This window comes from Barbus barbus (genome assembly GCF_936440315.1).
Source record: "Barbus barbus genome assembly, chromosome: 46".
NCBI classification, from domain to species: Eukaryota; Metazoa; Chordata; class Actinopteri; order Cypriniformes; family Cyprinidae; genus Barbus; species Barbus barbus.
Window position 1 is genome coordinate 13,373,711 of NC_136724.1, and position 19,021 is coordinate 13,392,731.

Sequence of the window (19,021 nt, forward strand, 5' to 3'; positions counted from 1 at the left end):
TTTGTGAATAATCACCAAGCAGCTAGACGATGGTCTTGGAGTCCATTCCAGCCTTGTGTAGGTCTACAATCTTGTCCCTGACATCCTTGGACAGCTCTTTGGTCTTAGCCATGGTGGAGAGTTTGGAATCTGTTTGATTGATTGCTTCTGTGGACAGGTGTGCTCCTAATCTCGGCTCCTTACCTGTATAAAAGACACCTGGGAGCCAGAAATCTTGCTGATTGATAGGGGATCAAATACTTCTTTCACTCATTAAAATGCAAATCAATTTATAAATATTTTGAAATGCGTTTTTCTGGATTTTTTGTTGTTGTTCTGTCTCTCACTGTTCAAATAAACCTACCATTAAAATTATAGACTGATAATTTCTTTGTCAGTGGGCAAACGTACAAAATCAGCAGGGGATCAAATAATCCCCCCCCCCCCCACTGTATATATATATATATTATGTTTATTGGTTATTGGCAATAAGATGAAAGTAATTATCAGATTATATTTATTGGTCATAATTCTATCAGTGCATCGCTAGTCGTTTGTTATTCAGTGTAGTTGTAGTTTTCACTTTGGATGGGCTTGGGTTTGATTTCTCTTCTTGTCTTGTGTTGTTGCAGAAGAGGATACCATTTATTCTTCATGACTATATTCTACAGCTGTCAGTCGGCTGTCATACATAAGTTGTGGTAGGAGGGAAAATGATTTGTGTCAGAAATCTTGTGTGCAAACCTGTCATTGATTTTTGACAGCTATTCCTCCCGTACTCATAACATTCAAGGTTTGGATGAGACACTGCAATTTAGTATTATATAACTATAAGTGGTGATACAGAGCCATGGCCTGAGGAAATAGGCAGGGCCACTGAATGGAGTTGAGCTGTGACTGTAAAGTTATACAATGAAGACTGGCATTATGTAATTTTCAACACACGCATGTAGACACATGAGACATAAACAGAGCATGAGCCCAAGCCACTGTGTAGGAGTTTGGCGGCCAGCATGTCTGCTCAGCCGGACAAATGCGTAAACATATTCAAACACATACAAACACACATATACCACTATACATTTATTGCTTCCTGAAGGCAGTAAATAGAGGGAATGGCAAGAATTGCACATACATACATATATACATGTACACTAACGCTCAAAAGTTTGGGGTCAGCATGATTTTTTGGAAAGAGGTTAATACTTTTATTGAGCAAGGGCACATTAAATTGATAAAAAGTGACAGTACAGACATTTATAATGTTGCTAAAGATTTCTATTTTAGATTAGGGAGGTCAGACACCCTCAAATCCCTCTATAATTTGCATTCAGTCTAAATATTTTTTCTTTAAGATGTTAACTGAAACCCTGCTGGCTTTTTCTGCTCCTGGTGAAGATATTAGTATGAGTATGACTTTATTGCTCGGTGCAGGTTTAGAGCGCTCTCATATTCGGTCATCTGGCTGTCTAATAAAGGTTGGATTTACTGCAGCAAGCTGAAGAAGACGAGATGGTGGCCAGCAGGTGGTTCACATCCATGAGTTTGTGAGTAAGTGTTTTGGACTGAATTCTTGAGAGGTGTACCTTGAAAGGGACAAGCTGTTTTTTCCTGCAGTCTCCTTGGATTACATCCACCTTTCCACCCTGAAGTTCCTTAGTGACCCAAGACTCATGTTCAATGGTAACTGGAATCAGTTTTTTTTTCAGTGACTGTAGACAAAACAGGAAATTTTAAAGTAATAGTTGACCCAAAAATGAAAATTCGGTCTTTATTTACTTACCCTCATGTCGGTTCAAACTTGTATGGCTTTCTTTTTTTCTGTGAAACACAGAAGGATGTTGGTGTCCAAACAGTTTTCAGTTCTATTGACTTCCATAGTATGGACAACAAAGACTATAGAAGTCAATGGGACCTGCAACAATTTGGTCACCAACAGTCTTCAAAATATCTTCTTTTGTTATCCAGAGATTTTTGAGTCAACTGTCTCTTAAATCTCTATTGCAAGCAGTCACTTTTTTTATCTAATGAGACTAGCATTTGCTGTGGAAGGTTAAAAGCTGCAGAACCTCATCGCAGTGGGACCTGTTTTAAAGCTCAGATGACATGAAACCATATGCAAATGTAAACTGAAATTACATGTTAGCGCAAACCAGCAGCACTGTCAAGCCAATGCAAGGTGCTGTTCGCAGACACTCCACATTCATGTTCATTAGACTTGCTAATCAGGCGGTGTAGCCGTGGAGCACAGCTACAGAAACATAATCAGAACCGAGGTTTTAGTTGCGCAGCCAAGCTGCAATCAAGAGCCGGGTTTCATTGCCTCCTTCCTTATTCACCCTTTCATTTAGATTTTCAATTGGAGAGTGTTCTGGAACTGTTCAGTTTTAGTTGATGAAATATATAAGTGGTTATTTCTCAGCCTTGTAATCAGCACATTCAGTTTGCATGTGATTATCTTGCCGGTTGAGGGCTTCTCTTTGGTTATTTGGCCTAGTGTTATAGACCCACTCACTCAGCAGTGTGGACGAGCTGTTTACAGCACAGCCAAGACTGATATGCTAACAGGAAATGCCTCGTTTTCTGTAATATCATTAAATTGTAGTTTTGCAGGTATCATTTTCAGTGAAATAGCACTTTTTGAATCTCTTCATCTATATGAAGAGTCATACAGATTAAGAAAAAGACTGTAAATTGTACTTTGGTTGACTCATTAGCACCAGCTAGATGTTTCAGTCACTGTCTGCCAAAAAAAAAAAAAAAAAAAAATCACAGGAAAGGATTTGCTTTCTCTTTAGTATTGTGGCAGTGTAGTTTTATATTATGCCGTGGCAAAACAATACTGCAGTGGTACTATGGTGTATGTCCAAAAAAACATGGTGGACATGGACCATGTAGTGCTAGGTGATTAAATCTCAATAGTTTTAACAATATATATTTTGATAATTATCTATTTGAAGTCTTTGGTTTGAAATTAATATATATATATATATATATATATATATATATATATATATATATATATATATATATATATATATATAATTTAATTCCCAGTCAGAGTAAACATAAGTTGAAAAGATAGCGTTTAGAAGTTAGAAGGTAGAAAATTTTTTCCCCATTAAATTAAGTGTAATCATTTTCATTTATACTCTCATTTAAATGTTGGTCAGAATGATGGATTTTATTTATTTATTTATAAAGAAATTAATACTTTATTCAGCAAGGATGCATTAAATTGATCACAAGTGACAGTAAAGACTTTTACATTGATGCAAAAGATTTCAAATAAATGTGTGTGCCAATAATCATTCTATGTACTATAACATATAAAACTGGAACATGTAAAAAGGAATATTCTAAAAGCAACTCATGTAAACAACTTAATCATGTCTTATTTAAAATAAGGTAAATAATTAGATTATTGATGTCCATGTAAATGTATGTTGCACAAATAGTCTAATCACATTCTTTAGAAAAATCATTGTAATCTTGGCAATGTTTGCTTGGCCATATTATAATCTTAACTGTGTTTAAAAACATGGAGAACTGAATCGGCATGTGGAGTGTATTATCATAAACCTCTAAGCAGTTCAACAGCACTGAGTTTGTGATGCAGGATGTTCTTTCAGCCTTTGTTTGAACATGTACCATGTATTTAGCATGCATATTTCACAAACTAAACATTTCTGAATGAGCTTCTGACTGCTTTTGCCTTGCTCTTATTAACAAATCAACAAGATGTACAACCACAACTAAGATACCACGCTTTTATTTATCTAGCTTTGAGATGTTTATAATCCAGACATGACAGCCCAATTATCTCAGGCTGTTTTATAATAGAAACAGCAAGTGTGACACTATGATTCAGATAAGATGTGAATAGTTTAGCTTAAATTGAAATGATTCTCCCCATCAGCATTCTCTGCTCCAAATAGAGATCTTACCATATGATAGGATTTATTTGTGTTTACTCAAATTCCTTCATGCAAAGTGACAGCTATTCATCAACCTCAGTGCTTGAGATTTACTGTATTCATTATGTCTGGTCTCTTGGCAAATGCAGTTACTCTTCCGTCCTGTTGTTTTTATCTCAAGTCCTGTTTTTTCAGATCCCCAGTATTGTGGCATCTTTCTCCTTCTCCTTGGGAAGGTTGTAAATTGCATTTGTTATGTATTCCCTGCTGTCTGTGATCCGGAGGTGAAATTGGATTTCATGTTGGATCGTTAGTGTTGGCTGCGGTTTGCTGTAGTTTTTGTCGGTCATCCAACTTGGTGCAATTGGTTATTCAACTCAGTCTTTTTCAGACAGATGACCGTGTGCAGGAGGAAGACAGTTCGGTCTGTTTGCTGACTATTTACATTCTCCTCTTTCCTGTGTCCCCAACAGGTACTTCTTCATCGCCTCAATCAGTATGCTGTGTCTAAAATTGATAAGAATATCACAGAGGAAACTGTCAAGGTGAGTTTTGGACACACTATTGGTTTTAGGGGTGCATTTAAGCCTAAAAAATTATATTTGTTAAAGGAATAGTTCATTATATTCATTTAAACACCCTAATGTTGTTCCAGCTAACATTTTTCTTCTTATTTCTTCCAAGAAACTCAAAAGAAGATGTATTTTCCATACAATGAAAGCAAATGAGCTTAAAAAAATGACAAAAAGCACCATGAAGCATCACAAATATGGTCCATAAGACCAGTATTGTTGTTATTATTAAACATAGTTTTCAGTAATTCAAATAAAGCTAAAATAAAATAAACATGAGATTAGAATTTAAACTTGAAACTTAGAAATGTTGCCTTAGTAACATGTTTTTTAAAATTACAAAATATAATATCTGTATATCTGATAAATATATTATCAGAGTACATTTTCTAAATAAATACTATTTCAGTCTCTATTGGAAAGTGTTGTTAAATTCAGTATGTTTCTTATGGATAACAAAGGAAACAAGAGGGCATTTTCTTCCTTTATGTTTATTTTTTTATTTTTGGAGTAAATTCCTGAGTGAAAATGGTTTAGACGTAAATATTTAACCATTGTTTTCCAATGTCACTGAAAGTTTAAGTACTTAAATTACTAAAACTGAAAGAAAAAAAAAAAACATTGGAAAGAATTAAGAATTCTGAATAAGAATTATGAACATAAATTAGCTTTTAACATATTAAAAATTCTAATATTATATAAATAATTCTAAAATAACACTGCATAAGACTTGTGCACTATATTGTAAGTCTTTTAATGTCATACAATAGATTTGTGTGAGGAACAGACCATAATTTAGGTTGTTATATGAGTTCTCACTCAGCAACGTTGCACAAATTTGACAACAGTAACATCAAGCATCAAGTTCCTTTATATCTTGTGATGAATTATGACGTGCCAGACATGAGAGAGAGCAAATTGTCAAAATTAGCATATATATGATTTGCAAAATGTGAACTATTTCATTAAGGGTAGGTGCATGGGTGAACCAAATGGTTGTAAACAATAAATATTCAGCATGGTTAGCGGTGCGTGACAGTAAACTCAATGCATTCTCAGTGGGACAGAATGTTGTGTGCTTGAACACTTAGTCATGTAAACAAGCTCAGATTGCTGTTTGCATGTTTTAGAGCATGTCTGAACATTAGTGTTTGAGGACATTTGTGCGGGATTCTCTCTCTGCAAAGGTCATTCAGAGGTCAGAGTTATTGAATATCTGAATTATATAGCACACAGCTGGCTTATCTTTATATAGAGTGGTCCCAAAAGGTTTTGGGACACTTAAGAGGCATTTAAAATGTCTGAATGTGATTGTATTAGGCATAAAAATATAGTTTTAACTATATTTCTATTGTTTAATACCCTGACACGTACCAGTTTTTTTGTGTGCTATATTTATTATATTATTAGATACTAATATTAGATATTAGTTTGATATTTTCTGTCTAATCCAAAAATATTAATATATTTTAAGGAGAGTTGCATGGACTATTACAGCCACAGACATTTTTAGTCCTTTTCCTCCTCAGTTTTTGCAGCGCATTGTTGGTTTTCCAGATCCAGACAATGTTGCTCTGTCAATAAGTCAGTCTTTCCATGCTTTTGCCCCACAGGTGCTGTTTTCTAACCTGGAAGAGATCCTGTCTGTGCACAGGGACTTCCTGTCCATGGTTGAAGAGCTTCTGCAGCCCGACCCCAACCCGTATCATGAAGTGGGTCGCTGCTTCCTGCACTTTGTAAGTCTCTGTCTGCCACTCTCTCTTATTCTCAGTGTATTACACACACATCCCACATCCCTGCTGAAATAAAACCTTCTCGGTTTAAGCTGGTTTTAGCTGGTTTAAGCTGGACTCCAAGCCTGACAGGCTGAAAAGTGCCCAAAACCCCTCCAAAATCTGTCAACAGTTGAGGCTGGGAATGTAAATAGCTTGAGGTGGGTTTTTTTTAGCTGGATGCAATACACACGGTACAAAAAAATGCAATATTTGTATTAAATATAAATTTCAATTTTATATTTGTGAGGGTAGAACACTGCAGGGGTGCTTTGAATGACAATGCTGTGTTGTGGTTTGGGGATGAAGGCACTAATTTGTTGTGCTTGCATTCAATCTGGCAATCTTCCTTCTGCCTCTGGGTAAAACCTCAGAGACGCTGAAGGGCATGAGGAGTGAAATCTCAGAAATAGTTAGTCATATGCAGCTTCAAAAGAGCTGACCTCCTGTATGTGACTGGCTGTGTCTTTGTGTGTTTTTGTGGCTCAGAGGGGAAGGTTTCAGATTTACGACGAGTACTGTGGGAATCATGAGAAAGCCCAGAGGCTTCTGCTGGAGCTCAATAAGATCAGGACAGTACGCACGCTTCTGCTGGTAAGACAATTGTTGCTGGACTGTATGTAATTTTTTGTGAATTTGCAATATTCATGTGTACTATGTAAAACAGTCATTTTTGCACCAGTAATCCAAATAAAAACAAAATTGCGATATGGTTTATTGTTATTATCAAATCGCAAAGGCTGTGATTTAATTAAATATGTTCTGCATGTTTCTGAGTGAAGCGTGTTACTGTGTTTTTACACATGAGCAGCACATTATCTGCCGGTGCCATTTTTTTTTTTTTTGCTTTTTTCATTAACATTTTTAAAATCATTTTTTATAAACAATATTTTGATAAACAAAATTTGTACAACAAAATTTTATAACAACAAAAAGTTGTTATACATGGCTGCTATTCTTACTCTAAATGTTGCACCATTCGGAACACAAATTGAGATATTTTTGATGAAATCTGAGAGCTTTCTGACCTGCAAGGGAACTACCACATTCAAAGCAGAGAAAGGTAGTAAGGACATTGTTTAAATAGTCCATGTAACATCAGTGGTTTAACTGTAATGTTATGAAGCTACGAGAATACTTTTTGTGTGCAAAGAAAACAAAAATAATGACTTTATTCAGCAATTTCAATGCAGGCACCAGCACTAATATTTTAAAATTAATATTACTTTTAATTTAATTTAATTTAATTTTATTTGTATTAAAATACATGAATAAAGATGTTTTGTTGGACACATTTCCTATTCCTGTCCCTGGACGGAGAGCTCATTAATGGGCATTGTTAATGGGCAGGACCGGGTCAAGGTCAGGTCTAACACTGAGGGCCCGGTGGTGTGCGTTTGTAATACTATATCTTATGACCTCCTGCGATACATGGGAGCTCCTTGGAGAGTCTGACACGAATTCATTTCCTCTGGCTGAGCTGACAGGAGTGTCCTTCAACGCTCTGTCTTTGTAATGTAATGCAAGCAAACACTGACCCTTCTATAACACTAAAATGCATACATTCAAATTGAAAGCTGCTCACTCACATTTTTGAGACTTTATGTTGTGGATTTACTAAAAGCATGTATATTTTAACATTTATTCCAGTGGAACAAATTGATCTGTAGATGTCTCTTGCAAGTGCATTAATGTAAACATGCTTTTTCTTGAATAATTATTTTCTGACTTCTTTTGCTTGTTTATCTCTTAAGAACTGCATGCTGCTGGGCGGCAGGAAGAACACAGAGGTTCCTTTGGAGGGATACTTGGTTTCACCCATCCAGAGGATCTGTAAATATCCATTACTCCTGAGAGTGAGTACAGTACAAGATATAACTATATCAACTATAGACAATTCAAACTACACTGTAACATGACCTCATCATTTTGCATGAGTGATAATTACTGGAAATAATTAGTAATAAAATTATTTATTAATAAATTATATATATATATATATATATATATATGTGTGTGTGTGTGTATATATATATATATATATATATATATGTGTGTGTGTATATATATATATATATTATTTGAAATTATTATTAAAATTATTTTTTAAATATTGGTATTATATAAAATATTTTTTATATGTTTTAACATTTTAAATATAATATTTCATCATTAAACATATTACCTATTAACATCTTAAATAATAAATAAATAATGTAATCCTCATCATTATTTTGTGGGGGGGGGGGGCAGTGATCAAAATTAGAATACAGCAATGATTGTAGCATGAAGAAAGATTTCACCTAACGTATCTGAAGGTTAAGAAGTGTAGAGGCCATTGCTTTAAATGACTTCAACACATCTGCGGTCACAGGACTGGTTTGGTCTTGGTCCACTCTTCTTCCACAGTTCGGTGACTGTAGTGGTTTCTTAGCCATAACTATGTCACCAAGGATTTTCCAGAGATTTTGAATCGGGTTTAGATCAGGACTCTGATTATTTCAATGTTTTTAGCTTGAAGGAAGTGCTTTACCTGTTTTGCTGTGTGACAGGGGCATTGTCTTGCATGAAAACTGGGAGATGCTTGTAGGGAAGATGTTGCTGAAGGAGGTTCTGATAAACATTTGCATTCACCCTGCATTCACAATTGATATTGTAAAGACACAATATTCTAGAAATCACAGATTTGGAACAACCAACTTCTCTTGCTATGGCTGCTGTTTTCCTTCATCTGGACAACCTGCTGTCGGAGGATTCACTACAGAATACCTCACCATCTTGCAAAGTCAGTGAAAACTGGAAAGTAGGGCTGTCAGATAATTGAGGAAATTAGCACCAGGTGCCAGATTAACACTAATAACTGGGAGGTATCTTAAATTATTTTCTAATTTTGATCCATGTTCTTTTTCAAAGTTCTCATTTAAGTTTTTATACTGTGTTTCAGAATATATTTAACTCATGAAATATGCTTAAAAACTGTGCTTTTACTCATGTAGCATAACTTCAAATAGGACTAAGCAGTGACCTCGAAATTTAGGAAATTCTAGGTTGTTCTTTAATTTTGATCTTCACTGTATATATATTTGGGCCACATTTTCCAGCTTTGCCTGTTGTCACCCTCACAGCTCAAATACAAATCAGTAAAACACTAAACTCCACATGTTTTTGGAAGTTCAGAGTGTTACAAATTATACTGTACATTTACATGGAAAATCAGCAACAATTTTACAAGCCATTATTTACACTCTGAGTTTCATCTATTGCCAGGCCCACTGCTAATGTTTTGTGGCTGTTCTTGACCCCAAAACATTGATATTTAAGCCATTTACACCCACAAGCGCTGGTTCGTGTAATAAGACCATCATTTCTGGCGTATTCACTAAGCTTCTCACAATTGGAGCCACCGCGGCCCCTCTCGCTAAATACCAGCGATAGGCATCTGTGGTTGCTCAGACATGTAAATGTGAGCGGCAGAATTAAACTGATGAGGCAGAACACTTGTGTTTAGACTTGGTTTAGAGATTAGCATCTTTCTCAACACACCCCATCTTGCAGTAGCAAGACCATTGAACATACCACAAACACAGTTTTAGCTATAATTCCTCAAAAAACATTTGGTAATTCCATCAGTCAATGTCAAGCTTTGTTTCAAAGTTGAGTTCACTTTGTACATGTTCATGATATGATCATGTTTTCTTGTAATTACACCACTTTCTTTGCATGTAACACTTGATGTTTTTTATTCTCTGTTTAGGAGCTGCTGAAAAGAACCCCAAAGAAACACAACGACTACTTGATGGTGCAGGAGTCGCTGCAGGTGATGAAAGCCGTTTGCTCTAGTATTAATGAGGCCAAAAGGCAGATGAAGAAGCTGGAGGTGCTGGAAGAGTGGCAGTCTCATATTGAGGGCTGGGAGGTAAACACATACGTCATGATAGGAATCTCCATTTGAACTCTGTTGTTTCTGAACTATTACTGGTACTTCCTACGGCAAACTTAGTGATTTGAACATACCCTTAACCCTTATCTATTAGGGTTTGGTGTGTACTGGAACTTATCCTGCAAAGTTTGAGTTATGGGAAAGAAAGACCTTCATGATTTTAATACCTTTATTCAGCAATAATGCATTAAATTGACAGCAAAGACTTACAATAATGTCTATTTTAAATAAACACTATTCTTTTGAACTTTATATTCATCAAATAATCATAAAAAATATACCATGGTTTCCACAAAAATATCAAGCTTCACAACTGTTTTCAACATCGTTAAATCATGTGGCTTGTTGAGAAGATGTGCTTTTACTTTTCTAAGAAATCAGACTTATGATTTCTCTTGACTGACGCTTAAATGTGCAAAAATCCCATAGAATGTTTTTCAGGATTCTTTGATGAATAGACAGTTCAAAACGTTTATGAAACTCTGTCATGATAATACAGGCTCACTTGGAACAGCTGAGTGGTTATTTTTGTATCAGCAGCCAATGAGCTGCTGCTATACATACAAATACTTGGCTAGTGCTTGCTGTAACAGTTGCAGCACACTTCAGAAACCTCCACCTTCCCCAGCTCCACCTGTATAGATCTGCAGGGTGATTCCATATATGTTATATATGAGGGGTTCATTTCATGTTTTATGTGCAGCAGCAGTATGTCTTACATGCCCACAGCTGCATGTCTGTGGATGTATTGGCAGTAGGAAGTCTGGCAGCTGCAGCGTAGAAGATCTATTCTGCAAAGACCAAATACATTAACATTAGCATGTACATTACCATGCTAAACACTCTAAGTCTCTAAGGGTTGACAGAACAGCGTTTATTTAAAATATAATTTTTTTTGTAACAATTTAAATGTCTTTGTCTTCACTTACTAAATAAAAAGTATTAAAAAAACAATCAAATTGACTAATCTACTTCACCTGAGTTTGACATCAGAAGATAAGAGGCACCATCACCAACCCTCAAAACTCCATGCTTAATTTTACCAGTGTCTTTAATGTAAACTATTGAAACCCTAAAATCTTAAGCCCTAATTGAACTTGATGCTTTTGTTCGTCCATACTTTCAGCCTCCGTACAACCTCTCCCTCCACCCTCCAGCTCAGCTGAGTGCTCTTTAGACTATGCCAGCACTGTCTGCTGTTTGCATCAATGCATTTAATTAGACCCACTTTGTACGGTAATGGCCGCTTGACCATATCACGAGATTAACTCAGCCTTTATTCATATTCAGATGGCTGATTAGAGCAGAAATACTTTCACAAGTGCTCTATAAACTAACCACAATCTGTATCTAACAAGCAGATGTGTTCTGCCCCCATCCCATCAAGTAACCAGCAGGTACCGTCGATTGCAGTTCGAAACTCATTTATCCTCCAGACTTCCCTCTTAATAACGTGTGACTGGGCATGGGGCTGCAGGCCAAGGGTAACAATGGCGGTGATTGTGTGGGCAGTGTGGGTTTTGTGCTTGGGGTTTATGTAACGGACCCATCCAGTGAGGTTTTATGTGAGCAGGGTGCTCAGTGGCTTTGGGGAAAGATAGAAAGAGGTGAAATAAAAGATTCAGATATGGTGAACTCAAACTCATTAGGATGTAAAAGTCGACAAGGACATTAATTAGTTTAGACAACGGAGTGGCTACAGTAGTTTAATAAAGGATAAAGGAGAGCTTAGCAAAATGTTTATGATAATCATTTATTTTATTAATATATATATATATATTTTTATATTGAGCTTTCCTGTAGCTCAAATAGTAGAGCATGGCGCTAGCAACGCCAAGGTCATGGGTTCGATTCCCAGGGAAAGCAAGAGCTGATAAAATGTAAAAAACTGTAACTTGAATGCAATGTAAGTCGCTTTGGATAAAAGCGTCTGCTAAATGCATAAATGTAAAAAAATATATATTTACTACCATTCAAAGGTTTGGGGTCTGATTTATTCTGATAGAAATTAAAGTGGTAGTTCACCTAAAAATGAAAATTCTGTCATAATTTATTCCCCCGCAAGTTGTGCCAAACCTATATGAGTTTCTTTCTTCTGTTGAACATAAAAGAAGATATTCTGAAGAATATGGGTAACCAGCTATCTCTTTAATATTTTTATTCAGCAAGGATGCATGAAATTTAATTAAAATTAAAGTAAAGACCTTTACATTGTTACAAAAGTTTTCTGTTTCAAAGTAAATGTTGGTCTTTTAAACTCTCTAATCAAAGAATCCTCAAAAAATGTATTACCAGTCCCACAAAAATGTTAATTACCACAACATTAATAAAAAGATGTAATGTTTCTTTAGGGTCAAATCAGCATATTAGATTTTTTTTTTCTGAAGGATCATGTGACACCGAAGACTGGAATAATCTCTGCTGAAAATTCATCTTTGACATGACAAGGAATAAATTACATTTTAAAAATATATTTAAATAAAAATATTATTTTAAATTGTAATAATATTTCACAATATTACAGCTTTTACTGTATTTTTATGAAATAAATGCAGCTTTGTGAACATAAGAGACTTCTTTCAAATAATCTTTAGACCCCAAGCTTTAGAATTTTCTGTCATAACAACTCTCGGAGAGTTTAACATGGTAATGTACATGACAATGTTAATGTGTATGGCCTTGCGGAATAGATCTGATACGCTGCTGATGCTGTGGTAGAGCACTTGCTGCTTTGAGCATGTAAAAAACACTGCTGCTGAACATATAACATATGAAATAACCCCCATATACAACATATATGAAATCACCCTGTAGCATATTCTATACAGGTGGAGCTGGGGAGGTGGAGGGTTTCTGAAACGCGCTGCAACTGCTAAAGCAAGCACTAGCCGAGTATTTGAATGGTGAGCAGCAGCTCATTGGCTGCTGATGTGAAAAAAAAACAAAAAACAAACCAACAAAAAATCAGCTGCACCATGTGAATAATCATGACACCATGTGAATAATCACGGGTCAGATTGAGTTAGAACCTATCAGACTGCGCCATCTACAGTTTCATGACAGAACTTTGGATTAGTCTCATTTGCATATGCACATATTCAAATGTATCACATGAAAACTGTTAATGTTTGGAAGCACAGATGTGTAACTGAGTATTTTTCTCACAAAAGCCTAGCATATGACGTCAGAACATTTGGGATGTACGAATCGAATGGACTACGTTTTCAATGCTTTTTGGGTGTTTTCTTTGTCTTGGAGTATAACAGACCCTGGTCACCATTCACTTTCATTGTATGGCTAGTTTTATGTTCCACAGAAGAAAGAAAATTATGTAGATAGAGTAAATAATGGAACTGCATTTTTATTTATTTGTTTATTTATTGATGACTTCAACAGAGTCCAAAAGTCTGGGTTTTGTGAGTGTGGGTGTTGTTGATAGGACGCTGTGGTAGGTGTGAGTCACTTTGGCATGGTGGCACTAGACTGAGTTAATAGTTGTAGCCAATGTGTTAACCACGAAAGTCTCTCTGCTGAGTGCTGAGTTTAACTGTCTCATGTCCAACTTCCTGTTTCACTCAGATTTAGCCTCAACATTGTCTAATCTCAGAATGAACACTTCACAGCAGGCGTTCGATCTATTTTTAACCATATTTTGCAGAGGACTGTGTTTATGCCTACATCCTTTTGAATCTGTTTACTCATCTGCTTCATGAGTCACTGAGCCATATAGTATTCAAAAATGCAAGTAAATTAATTTGTAAGCAGTCCTAATAAGTTCAAGTCTCCCACGTTTAGAGATTAAACAGCAATGATCGCAACTATTTTTAAACGAATAAGTGGACTTTTGCATTTGATCCAAGCAGCCTTACACGTGTCCTGAGGTGTTTTAAAAAGAAATTTAGCAAAACAAAGGCCATGTTGTTTCAGCATTCAGGGTGCATGTTGAAATGATCCTAGCCAGGTTTCTCTGTCCACATCAACCATTGTAAAAACATACCGCAGAATGAAAAACAGGCGGTCGGATTTTACGAGGGAAATATAGTGGAATGTTTTATGACAGACAGACATGGGTTTCGAAAATGATGTTGACTGAATTTTCTTTTAAGATCTACAATTTTGCTGCGAGATTGTTTCTGTCTGTAACACATATCTGAGCCGTCACACCCTTCTGGTAGGCGAGAAATTATATACATTTGGTCTGTGTGGCCAGAGCTGTCACTTTAAGTTTCTCAGAGGGCAGCAATGCATATTATGGGGAAATTTCAGTGCACCATTTAGTCGTGCACACTGTTCAGATTGCAGTGACCATTCCAAAACCACAATTATGAAGTACACTGTGACCTTTTGGAAGCAGTTTCCAAATCTGTTTTAAGCTTCTGTACTTCATTTCTGACCTTTTGCTTTCCTGTTACTTCGTATCCAGGAAACAAGGTCTTTGACGGGATGCACACGCACAAAGAATCCTAGATTTGCTTCGTAATCATGAACTTCAGCTCCTATTAAATGTGAAGTACATAACTGCATTAATATGTGCTCTGGATTTGGGGGAAGAGGAAGAAGTTGTCTGTTCTCACTGGCTGTGGGTGGAGATGGGATAAGAGAGAGTGGTTTTTCCACAGTAGTGTCCAGAAGCGGCTGGTTGCTCATTGTTGTTGACCTCCTGCGTAGCTGTGTGTCCTTCACAGCAGTTCTTATGAAGCAGTGTTCATGAGACTCTGCTGACCAAGAGCACACTGGGAAACAAGACAAAGTGTGGGACAGAGCAGTATAAGGGATGGACCACTTGCAGAAACAAATGAATGGGAGAAATTATAACACTTTATATAACAGCTGTATGACACAGAAGAACGTTTTTAGAAATTACTTGTGATTGTTCTGGAAATATCTTCTCTATTGTCCTTACTCAAGGCTCCATCATCACAGAACTGAACTGAAATTAATCATTTTTTATTTGATTTGATTTAAGAAAAACACATAGAATACACATAGAAACACATATAAATTATTGTTAACTAAAACTAAAACTATATAAAATGTTTTGTTACTTAAAATTAATATTAACTGTAAATTTTAATATTAAAAGTAACCTTTTTTTTTTTTTTTTACATTTTAGCCAGTTTCCAAGGCAACATTCAAATTTTTGTTTTGTTTAACTTGAAGTACTAAAATAACTCAAACTAAATGAACTAAAACTAATAAGTAAAAAATAGTAAAACTATATGGACATATTAAAAAATAAAAACCAATAAAAAATGACAAAAACACAACTAAATTACTAAAACTTAAACTGACATTAAAGTGAAAATAGAAAATATACCAATAAAATCTAATTCAAAATTTTAAGAATATTATCAAAATATTAACAAAAACGGTAACATCACAGACAACTGGACTGATATTAATTTAATTTAATTTAATTTAATTTAATTTAATTTAATTTAATTTAATTTAATTTAATTTAATTTAATTTTATTTTTTTATTTTATTTTATTATTTTATTTTTTTATTTTTTTATTTTATTTTATTTTATTTTATTTTTATTTTTATTTTTATTTTATTAGTTTAGTTTAGTTTCTTTTGATAAAGAAAACATTTAAATAAAATGGGAATTTTATTTCTGGCACATAACATTTTTTTTTGCTCTATTTTCTTTACTCAGGGCTCCAACATCACAGACAGCTGTACGGAGATGCTCATGCAGGGAGTTCTGCTGAAGATCTCTGTGGGGAACATCCAGGAACGCATCTTCTTCCTCTTTGACAACTTGCTGGTGTACTGTAAGAAGAAGAACAGGTGAGCATTCAACCTGTCAAACCTTTCAGCTGCCAGCTGTGTTGGTTTTTAATGAGAGAACAGAGAAGCTCAGAGTAATGGTTCTGTTATAGGCGTTTGAAAAACAGTAAGGCTGCCACTGAGGGTCCTCGTTATCTGTTCCGAGGCCGCATCAACACAGAGGTCATGGAGGTGGAGAATGTGGATGATGGAACAGGTGTGTTGTTTACTCACCCTCATGTCATTACAAATCCATATCAGTGTTATGTTAGTATAATTGAGATACTATTAGAATTTGTTTTTAATTGAATTTTAATTGTATAGTTAGAGTTGTGTTTTTACCATTTTATTAAGTTTTTTTTGTCCCGTTTTAGTTTTAGTTTTAGTTATTTTAGTACAATGAAAATGATGTGCATTCTATTCTATTCTATTCTATTCTATTCTATTCTATTCTATTCTATTATATTCTATTCTATTCTATTCTAAATAGATAAAATTAATTAATTAATCTCCACACGCACACACACACACACACACACACACACACACACACACACACATATATTAACTTTTTGTTTTAGTTTTTAGTGATTTTAGTACATTAGTTAGACAAAATGGGAATGATAACTGTTGTAAATTAAATTAAAGAAGTTTCCATTTTGTTTATATTTTATTTAATTTATTTAATATTTTATTTGTAACTTTTATTTAAAGATAAGTAACTTTTTTTTTTGTTTTACTTTTAGTTACTTCTAATACCCCAGATCCATATGACTATTTTTTCTGTGAAACACAAAAGAAGGATTTTATCCAAATGTCTTTTCTGTATAATGAAAGTAATTGGTTACTTGGGCTATTAAGCGCTAAAAGTGACAAAATTCCACCATAAAAGTAGTTCACATAAGTCATGTGACAGCAAATATAATTGTTTTTTTATGGAAATCCATCCATTAGTTTAAAAATAACTGAATAATCTTTGCACCCTCAGGGGGAAACTATAATAAACGCTGTAGCGCTTTATAGTTTCAAAGCAATGTGTGGTAAGCGTTTAACTGCTTTAACAGCTAAAGGTTAGAAAAATGCCATTTTCTGGGCAGGATGACAAGTGCTTGGACTGGATGAACTCTTGAGTGGAGTGTGTTTTGGCGATGGAGAGGCCCTGATTATCAGTTATATTTGTAGAAGCAATCATTTGCTCCCTGGCGGACCTAATATCTGGCTCCTCTGGAGATGGATGGGTTTCAGTCGATGGAATCTAAACAAAGCCAACACCACCGAATTTGCTTGTGGGTGATTTCCCATTCTCCCCAAAGTCTCCGTGTAAAATCCAGACATAGACTATTATTTGCGTGTAATGAAAGCCGTTGATGGAGACATCCTGTGTGCGGATGTAGTCAGAGATGGAGAGTTTCTCTTTGATTTGCATTTCAATTGTTTAAATGAAAGAAAGAATGTTCAGGTAAAAGCTTGTAGCTTTCAATTATAATGAATTAAAAAACTGCAAGGGCTAATGAAGCGGTTTTAAAACTGATGGGCCTTTGTATGAAAGTTAAGAGCCATTTGGAAATTGATTCGGTTGAATTAAAGGAAGATGCTGCCTGTGGCGGCGTTATCCCCACCAGCGGTCGTACAGATGGATGCCTGTAATTTATCCAATTTCTGTGCTGAATTGAGAGGCGTAATCATTGCAACACACAGGCCGTTCATGGGGGAAGGAAACACAGGCGCCCAGATTGACTGATTATGGTGCGAACGAACGACCCATTTCTAATGCATGAGAAAAGAAACTGATGAATACATATCACCTTATTTGTTTTTTTGCTGAGGTGTTTGTTCGTATATGGTTTTCAGAGTTATACTCTGGCAGATCTTGCTTGTAGGGCTGTCACGATTATTGCATAATCATTATCCAAATAAGGGAGTTTTAAGCAAATGTAGTCTACCTTTTTGAAACAGCAGTGTGTTATGTGAGCGTTTCAAATGAACTCATGAACTACATGTGGATGTATTAAAATGATGGTAACGTGCATTGTTTCACTTTATGTTATTGCACATTTGCACATTTGTAATTGCACATAATTGCTAATTATTTTTTGGAATTACAGGTCCACTTTAATCATGTGAAAAACTGCAGAACTTTCGACAGAATTAAATAATAATCACATAACATTCAAAACAACAATTTTTAAATAATAATAATAATAATAATAAATACTATATGTATATATATATATATATATATATATATATATGTATATATATATATATATTGATTAATGATTTATTTTATATTAATTTGTTATATTTATTTATACACCAATAGCATTGTAATATATAAAATAATTAAACAATAATAAATTATTATTATTAATAATAGTATTCATTTGTGAATGTATTCACATGATATTACCATGCATTGCTACTTATATAATTGCAGATATTTTGGGCATTACAGGTCAGACCACTTTAATCATCATGCATAAAATTGAAGAATTTAGATAAAAATATATGTGACCCTGGACCACAAAACCAGTCATGTGTAGCACGGGTATATTTGTAGCAATAGCCAATAATAAATTGTATGGGTCAAAATTATCGATTTTTCTTTTTTGCCAAAAATCATTAGGATATTAAGTAAAGATCATGTTCCATGAAGATATTTTGTAAAATTTCTGTCATAAATATATCAAAACTAAATTTTTGATTAGTAATATGCATTGCTAAGAACTTCATTTGGACAACTTTAAAGGTGATTTTCTCAGTATTTTGCACCCTCAGATTCCAGATTTTCAAATAGTTGTATTTCGGCCAAATATTGTCCTATCCTAACAAACCATACATCAATGGAAATCTTATTTATTCAGATTTTATAAAAAATTGACCCTTATGACAACTCAATTTTCTTGCAAAGCACAGAGCTGTACAATGTAGCGAAGTACTTATCCCAAAACAATGCATGAAAACGATTAAGAAACCACCAGACACGGTATTGTTTGAAAGTTGCAAAAAAGTGCATAAGGATTTTATTCCTCTGAGACATTGATGCAATCAGTGCTTCAAGATGGGTTT

General features: G+C 34.8%; 1 protein-coding gene across 1 annotated transcript in view; it reads left to right on the top strand.

The window, feature by feature from the left end:
- LOC306865056 (phosphatidylinositol 3,4,5-trisphosphate-dependent Rac exchanger 2 protein-like) overlaps positions 1 to 19,021 on the top strand; it is a 137,721-nt gene that overhangs the window by 14,425 nt on the left and 104,275 nt on the right. The window contains exons 2-8 of the mRNA XM_079409408.1: positions 4,370 to 4,441; positions 6,082 to 6,204; positions 6,730 to 6,834; positions 7,995 to 8,096; positions 9,995 to 10,156; positions 15,840 to 15,973; positions 16,066 to 16,169. Of these exons, the coding sequence (XP_079265534.1) occupies positions 4,370 to 4,441; positions 6,082 to 6,204; positions 6,730 to 6,834; positions 7,995 to 8,096; positions 9,995 to 10,156; positions 15,840 to 15,973; positions 16,066 to 16,169 (802 nt within the window). The remainder of the gene's footprint in view (positions 1 to 4,369; positions 4,442 to 6,081; positions 6,205 to 6,729; positions 6,835 to 7,994; positions 8,097 to 9,994; positions 10,157 to 15,839; positions 15,974 to 16,065; positions 16,170 to 19,021) is intronic.